The sequence below is a fragment of the Schistocerca americana genome, chromosome 2, assembly GCF_021461395.2.
Source record: "Schistocerca americana isolate TAMUIC-IGC-003095 chromosome 2, iqSchAmer2.1, whole genome shotgun sequence".
NCBI lineage: Eukaryota > Metazoa > Arthropoda > Insecta > Orthoptera > Acrididae > Schistocerca > Schistocerca americana.
This window is the reverse complement of record NC_060120.1, coordinates 591558838-591568274: the sequence shown is the minus strand read 5'-3', so window position 1 is coordinate 591568274 and position 9437 is coordinate 591558838. Positions and strand designations below refer to the sequence as shown.

The following is a 9437-nucleotide window of genomic DNA, read 5'->3' as shown; positions in this document are numbered from 1 at the left end:
GCAACTATGGTATCTTTTTGGCTTATACTGTCAGAAAGGAAAAAATGCATGTTGTTTCAAAAGACTAACCAGATTTTACAACACTACCTTTTCTAAATGAATGAAGACAGAAACTTTGAGATTTTAACTTACATATGACTAAAATGACAGTACTTTCAAAAGAACCATCCAATTTTACAAGAGTACATCTTTCACGTGCACAACTGTGTCTGAATTCCAACTCATGCAAAGATAAACTTTCGATTTCAATGGGCAAGTTAAAATCTACTCCAAGTTTCTATCTTCATTCATACAGAAGATGTAGTCTTCTGAAATATGATGAATCATTTTGAAACACCCTGCTTATGAAATATGATGCATATGCTTCAACCATCTCAGATTTTGGATTTTTATATAAATCGTTAGGTCATCAAAATATCATAAATGAATTATCCACAACTAATATTTTATTTTTCTTGTGGTAGAAGTGGCAGTAGATATATTATAGCCAGAAGAATCTTCTTTGATGAAACAAGGCAATCTGACGACATTTGATTAAATAAGAATGTGTGAGGGATTCTACTGTCATACGGAGAAAGTGCCAATAAAAACTTATTCCTATACTTAATAGGAAACATCCATTCTTTAAGTATATTTCACAACCAAAATGGAGGGTGGGGAATAGGAAAAGGGACAGGTCTAACACATAAGAGATTAAGTGATCAAACTGCCAATTTGATATATCATAGTTATGTTCATTGATCTTTTTTAAAAATCAACCAACAATTATTCCTTTATGACCACTAACAAAGCCATTCGAAAATCATAATGGTTATTTAGCTGGATGATTTTTCAGTGCAGTGTGTTTGATTATACAGCTAGTTTAAATAATCTTTTGATCTACTACATTTTGAACAGAAGTAAAACTAAAAATGAGAATATTATTCTATCTAGGAACAAAATCTGACAATCACATTTGAACTCAACAGAATGTTCTATTAAAAATGAAAATAACAACATCTGTCATTTTAGCAAACTTTGTGCAAGATGCAGCCTTAAATTTTCACTTTGGCATCACAAGGATTCATAACAAGGAATTACACGTCAATAAAGCATTATACAATGAAGATCAACAGGTACGTAGCACAAATAACAAAGTTCACATGATGTAAAGTATAAAATCTGTATTGACAATATAGCACTCATGTAGATAATTTACTCATTCACATCAACATTCAGTTTCTACTGCTACTTCACTTTGCAAATATGTATATAAATATATCACAATAACACACAGTGACTTAGCACATTGTTACAGGAAAACAATGATAGATATCTGCAAGTTTTCAAGCAAACAATTTTCAGCTGTTACTAGCACAAAAAATAACACTGAATCACCATGTAAAAATCAATAACAGGCAAAATAACACAAAACTAACAAAACTTCTATTTTTATAGTACATTTAGTGTAACAAATTACTTCAATCATCTTTATCTTCATCACATTTAATGCCTTCACTGCATGGAACACCAAAAAAGTTTTTTTCCACCACATAATGATTACATTGCCTTACAGTTTCTAATTTACCAAGTATTCTGTCATAAATCATCTGTTTTTCTTCATCCTGTGTGTACTCAGCTGGTACATCAAAGAAATTTTCATTCACTACATACCTGACGCACTGCAAGATAACATTCCTTTCATGGCGAATTTCACTGTTAAGGAGCTGAAAAATGAGACATTATATTTTATTAGAAATCTATGACAATAAGGTGTAGTGTTTTTTACTTGCTTTTAGTAAATGATGTAACTAGGGGACTACGGCTCCTCGACATCACCAATTTAGACCAAAGTTAAAGTGGATTCAAAAATGAATGAGACAAAAGTGGAAGCTCCAGATGGGCAACTGCTTTGAAAAAAAAATAGCATTTTTGGTGCAGGTTGGAAAGGCATGAGCCATTAATGTTAGTGTTGTTTCCATGCAGCAGTTGGTGGAGAGGAAACAATACAGAACGGTAATCTAGGGTCAGGGGTCAAGTCCTATGAAAAGGAAACCCAAAAAAAACTTTTTGATTCCAAATAAATTTCCAAGAAGCGACTGTAAGATGCACATGAGAACTTTGCACATAAAATATGTTAATTTTGTTATTCTACAGTTGATGATTTACACATGGCACAATGATATTCACCGTAAAAACATAGGACGCACTTTTGTACACATTATGAATGGCACACTTTTATCCCACAGTTTGGCAGTAAACCACGTACAAGACAAACTTTTGCCAAATGTTGGCGATCATAGCTAGTGATGTACAATGTAATGTATTTTGATGCAGTCTCCTCCAAGGTCAAAATGAAACTAATGAAATAAGATGTCCTGAACCTTTTAATTGCAGTCCTTTCTTTAAATGCTATTTGCAGATTACTTATGGGTGGTGTAAGAGCAATCCCTTTTTGGAAATCTATTTGCAATCCCAAATTTTCCTTTGCCTCTGTTTTTCATGCTTGTTATGAAAGTATTAATAAATACAATATATTGAGCATTATTTCAATTTAATTCCATTGTAAGTAACATAAAAATTGAAGATAAAAAATAATTTCCACTCGGGGACTCGACCCCATGCCCTCCAGATTACTGATCTGTAATCTTTCCACTGCACAAACCACTGCCTAGAAACTGCAATTAACATAACTGGCTCCTCCCTTGCTTGAACCATGCCAAAAATGCTATATTTTTCAGAATGCTTGGAGATCTGGGGCACACACTTCTGTCACTTTCATTTGGACAAAATTAATGATGATGGGTAGGTGAAGTTCCCTTGTAAGTTAAAAAAAGTTTGCAAATATAATACAACAATCTATCAATATAGAAAAAAGAAATCACTAAGAATACTCTACTAGTGTGATGACTGAGCCATTCTTCAAGCAACATGATAAGATTTGGATGTAGCAAAATGTTGATCATGATGTGTAGTGTTTGTGAAGTAACTCAGGAGACCAGAGAGTTCACACAGCAGTGTGCGTAATGCCTTATGCCTCTGTCTACATGTATCATCTGAGCTGTTGCTTGCACCAATTATTATCAAAGTGCTCAGTATATCTTGTGAAGGTTTTGTGTAACATTAAAGGTTTTCAAAGTTTAAAATCAGCATTTGATCAGAAAATGTTTTCTAATGCAATATCTGTAGATCAGCTACAGGTACTGCCAAAACAGCTACTCACTTGCAAATTAGATAGAAGAAGCTGCGATGTTGGAAACACAGTTGCTTCTGTTACACATCAGTGGATTTAACCATTTAAGTTGAACAAGTGTTACAAGTTCAGGGATTGTCAATAATGAGAATCACCTTTCTTTGATAGATGTCAACAAAGAAATACATAATAAGCACAAAAAGGAAATGTGTTATTTTGAACTGCTGGGTATGATAACAGTAAACTTCTCAACAAAATGTTCAAATGTGTGTGAATTCTTAAGGGACCAAACTGCTAAGGTCATTGGTCCTTAGACTTACACACTACTTAAACTAACTTATGCTAAGAACACACACACCATGCCCGAGGGAGGACTCAAACCTCCGGCGGGAGGGACTTCTCAACAAATTCAAGGATACTCATACATAAAACTCTTCTCATACACACACTAACAAAATTAGGAGGCGATGAAACTAAAAACGTTTGAAAGGAACATTTTAAGAACAATTAGAGGAATTCAGAGAAGAATAAAGAAAGCCAACAAAAACAAAAGTCTTATGATTCATATGAAGAGACAGACATCACATCCTCAATTAAAGCCAGGAGTCTCCATGGGATCAGGTATGTACTTTAAGTTCCAGCATAAAGTGAAAAAAATCCACCAAGTGTGTACAGAGCACTTTTGAGAACAAAATCCTCTTGGCAGACCTTTGACAACATCAGAGAAGATATGAAAGTCATACACATGAGGAACTGGGAAATTAAATGCCAAGATAGAACACCTAGCACAGCACTGTGAAATCTGCAATGAACCTTGTTTCTATTATGTTATTATCATTAGTTTGTGATTTGAAATATTCCTGGTGTAAGATTTTGAATCTTTCTAGGGTATTCAGCTAGGTAATGTAATCAAGAAGGTGTGATACTTCAACAAATTGATTTCTTGCCATCTTCAGGCACTCCCTCCAACCCCCACCCACCCATCCATCCATCCTTGAGGTGGATGGGCAGGATGGTTGACACCTCTCAAGCTCTTGCGGCCTTTCTTCTTATATTTATTTTGTTTTGACACTGTTTATTTGTGGTTTGGGTGGGATGATTTGAGTGGGCTCATTTTCATAATATTGTCTTGGACTTTATTGTCTCCCCCCCCCACCCCCACCTCCTCTGCCTGGCCATCTGCGGGGATGGGCCTGGTGCAATGGTGGAGAAAGCAGTGATGATACATTCTCATCCTCCACAGCTACCATGACAGAAGTAGATTTTCACACAGACTGCCACTGTGTTTTGACCATACTCAACCTTGGGGTGCATGCCTCACTTAAATGCTCTGCCACAATGGACTTTGTCAGTTGTTCGTTGTGTGTACAGAATTTGTGGTCAGTGCATCTCTCCTATACCATCCAGGTAGTCTGGCCTGCCTTCACACATTTTTCCACACTGGCAAATTATGAGATAGATTCCCAGTTTACAGAGACCTGGTCATCCGTGACCGACCTCAACAAGGCTTTCATCATGGCTGATGGGTGGAACCTGCACTGTGTTATGTTTCTGCCGTAATTTTCTGACTTTTACAGATGTCTTCCCACAGCCTGCCAAAGATGAAGAGAAACCTATTGTGGAAGCAATTATCCTGTATGTTGGGAACATACAGGATAATTGCTGTCACAATAGGTTTCTCATCTTTGGCAGGCTGCAGCCTAGGCTTCTTCGGTCTTATGGAACATTTTATCTGGTGGTTGCCATAACTGTTCATAAGCAACACAGCCTTCAGTTGCAGCAATTTGGCTGCTAGACTGTCTTGGTCTGAGATTTCATATGCTATGTGCACTAGTGTCTTCCTCATTGTGAAGTGTCGTAATAGCTGGAGCCATGCAAGTACAAATCCAGATGCACCAATTTAAGGTAAATGCAGTGTCCAAGTGTGCCATATGGCCTTGACATGCACATCAAGAAATGATTATTTTCTTCCATCTCCATCATTAAATGATGTTTTGGTGCAGAAAATTCAGGTGTTATAGGACGTCTGAAGTGATGTCATATGCATGGCCAGATTATAAGTGTATCATCTACATGTAAATAAAGCACAAGGGCATGCAGACTACTGACTCCAGGGTTTCTTCAACAAATTCCTCCATAAACATATTGGCCACAACGGGCCGCCCATTGCTGCCTCATCTGTTTGTTCATGGTAATTGCAGTTGAATAGAAATTAGGCTGATGTAAGCAGAAGCTCAAGCAGTTTTGTCATCAGTGGCCCAAACTTTTCTCCTAGGAGGTTTAGGATATCTCTTAAAAGGTATCATTGTGAAGAGAGAGACCACATTGAAGCTCACCACAAGGTCATCTTAGCCCAGTCAGAAGTTAAGATCCTGCTGGATGAAATGCATCAAATTTTGTATGTGGTACTGGCATTTGCCCACAAAGGGGCTTAGCATCACTGTTGGGTGTTTGCTAATATGACAATCAATCGACAAGAAAGCCTGAAGATGGCTTGCCAAAATATCAAACCCTCTGAATGGTGTCACCTTGCTGAGTACCAGAGAAATACGCAGAATTATTAATTAGACTCACTTATTAAAGAAACATCAAAATGGGAACTCAAAATAAGTTAAAACAAGCCTGTAGATGGAAATCACTTAATGGTCAATATCCAAATCACCTGGGCAACTTCAATATTGACACAGACATGATGCACCTATGGCTTGGAATACCAAGACTGAGGGTGAAATCACAAGCTCTAATAGTAACCGCCCTAGATCAAAGCCTCAAGGATAAAGAACTTCAAAAAAAGTTATAACAAAACTGCTCAAGATGATGGTAGTCAACTTAATGGGGTACTCTCCAACGCAAAAACCACATACTATTAGTCTGTCCTATATTTATGAAACATGAATATCACGAGATACAGAATGAAGTGTGCACATACCTTCACTGGCAAATATGAGGAGCTCTAGCAACATCAGATCTTTTCAAGAAAATGGTACAAGCACACAGCAAAAGCAGTCACAACAGCTGGATGTAGCACTATTCTGTATGACCAATACACACATTTCGACTTAATAGTTGCAGCTAACTAGCCTGACATTGTTGTATGTCAGCCACATCCAAGAGCATGCCTCTTAATTGATTTATCAGCATTGTATGAAGAGAATATTAATGATGAAGTGGTGCAGAAGGAACTGAGCATCAGGGACAGTCATATGTAGAGTGAAGGAACTAATGTCATCACCACTGTCACGGGTGCCATGGGATCTATACCACAGAACCTGAAGATGCTCTGTCTAGAATCTTAGGATACGTAAACACAGTGAAATACAAGATATAGTGCTGTTTGGAATCACCCATATCTTGCACAAAGTATTGTAAAACTGTTTAAGTCACCAGTTGTACTCCTACGGTAGATGGATACAACCTGAAATAGACCTGACTGTACCCAGAAATGTAATCTATGATGTGAAAAATAAAGATAAAGATGGTGGTGGTGGTGGTGGTGGTGGTGGTGGTATTAACAGTCCCCATTGTTCTTGTAAGCCACACTCAGTTTCCACAACAGCCAGAAATAGTTTGCAGCATCCTAGGTCGACAATTTGTGAAGGAATTTTGTGGGAATGATGTCTTTGCAGTCATAGAAAAAGGTTTCAATGTTTCTCCCTGGGGAAAGATGTGTTTTGAAGTTCACAGCCCATGGCATGGCATGGCATGCCTCCACAATATGATATTCGTTACTTTTATCTTAGGAATGAAGTGATGGCTTAGTATTCTCTAACCAGTAACTTGAAAAAATGAGCCTCTCATTGAAATTCTTTCAGTAGAGTCTGAAAAATGAGGTCAGTTCAACAACTCCATATCAATTTTCTCATGTTGGCTATAAGTGAATGGGTCAGTACATACTAATGTGAACAAATGAAGCTCTTCTCTATATTTGTATAGGGTATCCAGAAATGTAATCTGTAATGTGAAAAATAAAGATATAAGAATATAACTAAATGGAAAGAAAAAGAGAAAGAGAACACAGAAAATGAGCAACAAACAGTACACAAAAAATAAAAAAGGTACTTCTAGTTACCTAGCAGCAAAAATAGGCACAAAACAAAGTGATTTGATAAAAGAAAGGGCAAACAGATGGAAATGAGTGATGAGAATTAACTTCGATACATCTGCTTAACCCAATCACAAACAGAACAAGAGGTACATGAAAAACAAAATGTTAGCAAAAGAAATAATCTGAAAATACAGGAAGTTACAAGTCTCAGAAAAATTAGCAAGAGCAAAAACATGGAAGGACACCAGACGAAATTGGAAGGAAATACCAGTTGAAACAGCAAATAGTGAAGAGAAAGCGTCCAAGGACAGGAAAGGCAGGAAAATCCAGACAAAGAGATGGAAATGAAAAATAAAGTAAAATTATGACACTGATGAATAGAAAAAAGTTAATGCATAGATACATCATCAAAGGTCACATTATTTCACGATGTATATTTTACCTTCTGCCATTCACTTCAATGTGGTGCGCAGAAGTTTTTTTTAAAATTGTTTCACTCTGCAAAAACAAGAGCATCTTCAGTTGCTTGTTGTGCTAATGGAAACATGGTGAAGTTTCAACGTTCTGTTCTGTATCATCGTCAACACAAAGCAGCGTATGTTAATGACTTTGGTGAACAGAGCTTAAAACCTTCAGTGTGATGATATCATGACAATAAGCATTTGAACATGCTCTCTTTTCTAGAGTCGAACTAATAATAGAGCAAATAATATACTTGTGGGAATCTATATGCACAAAAATTCCTAATGGTTGCTGCGCAGTTTGTGAACAGGAGTAGAATGAAGAATAGAAAAAAAAAATGGTTCATACATATTCATGCTGAATACAATGAAACACCTGTTTTACTTTTTCGTGCAGTCCAGACTTAAAAAACGCAAAATGGAGGAAAATGTACATTGGAAAAATGTTAAAGCCACCCAAAACACAAGCAAAAACACACGTAATTGGCATATATGACTAAAAATCACAATCCTGTCCAATACTTTGTATAAAATCTGTCTAAGTGAAGGAAATGAAATATACAATACAGTGTTTACAGTTCTTAAAAAGTCGGGTACAAGGTAATTGGGCTGTTTTTCAACATGCTACGACCAGAAATTATATGTTCAAAGCATGCATTTTTGAGAGATCATCCTTTGCGTTGACTCAGAAAAAAACAGAAATAAATGGACATGTTGAATTAAACCAAAAACATCACAGCAGTTACGCGGTTAAACCATAAGCATAAATGCAAACATCTGTTTAATGACAATTTTTGTCACCACTGCTGTTTTTGTTTAATGTTTTTCTTATGAGCCGCACTTCGAAAGCTCACTACCATTAAAGCATTATTTTAGGCTTGATGAGAAACAGAGACACCAAAAAAAATGGGTTTACTTCCCTAATTGACATTACAACTTATAAAAAGTCAGCTCAGTTAATTTCTGTGCACTGTGTAAAGCGTAAATTTGAAAGAAAGCTCAGGTGCTACAGTTCCGTTTCATGCCCTCTATCACTACTGCCACTCTTTACGATCTATAGTTTGTGGTGTGTGTAGTACAAAGTATATATGTGAGCAATGTATGTAGTTCTTGTAACTGTATCATGTCAGATTTGAACGCAAAAGTCTTTAAAATGTGCTATCACAGAACCCTTCTTCTATTCCCACGTGACATCTCTGTCATAAAACATCATCAGCATGATAAGTGTATTTACAGCACTTCACAAAATGGTTTCACCCTTACCTGCACTCCTGTAGTTCAAGGGCCACTTGGCCTCTCCAGACATCCAGTAGGTGAGCTCATTTCATGTGTGTGTGTGTGTGCGTGTGTGTGTGTGTGTGTGTGTGTGTGTGTGTGTGTGGCTTCCTCAATTATGACTGAGCATATTCTTCAAGACTCAGTGTTTGAACTTAAAAGGTTGATGACTGATACTGATGCTGTATACACTAAATCAGAAACACATGCAAAAAGATGAGACTTAGTTGTGAGGGTACAAGAAACAGTGGTGGGGTGTGCCCCTTTGTCACGTACTGGTTTGGTGCAGAACACTTTGCGCTGACTGTCTTGGTTTTCTATTACCACTGCAGCCTAGCAGTAGTTGTATCACAACTGAGCAGTGGAGCTAAATATTGCAAGCTGTGTTGGCAACACCAATTGTGGATTACATTAGCACTTTCTCTCTCATGTCTCCCCTCTCCACAACAGCCTAAAATATTCCCTTAACTCCACCACCACCTGA

General features: G+C 37.0%; 1 protein-coding gene across 1 annotated transcript in view; it reads right to left on the bottom strand.

The window, feature by feature from the left end:
* Positions 1 to 534: 534 nt before the first annotated feature.
* Positions 535 to 9437, bottom strand: part of LOC124595688 (nuclear fragile X mental retardation-interacting protein 1) — a 160116-nt gene continuing 151213 nt past the window's right edge. Inside the window, exon 7 of the mRNA XM_047134546.1 lies at positions 535 to 1706. Coding sequence (XP_046990502.1) covers positions 1461 to 1706 — 246 coding nt within the window. The 3' untranslated portion in view covers positions 535 to 1460. The remainder of the gene's footprint in view (positions 1707 to 9437) is intronic.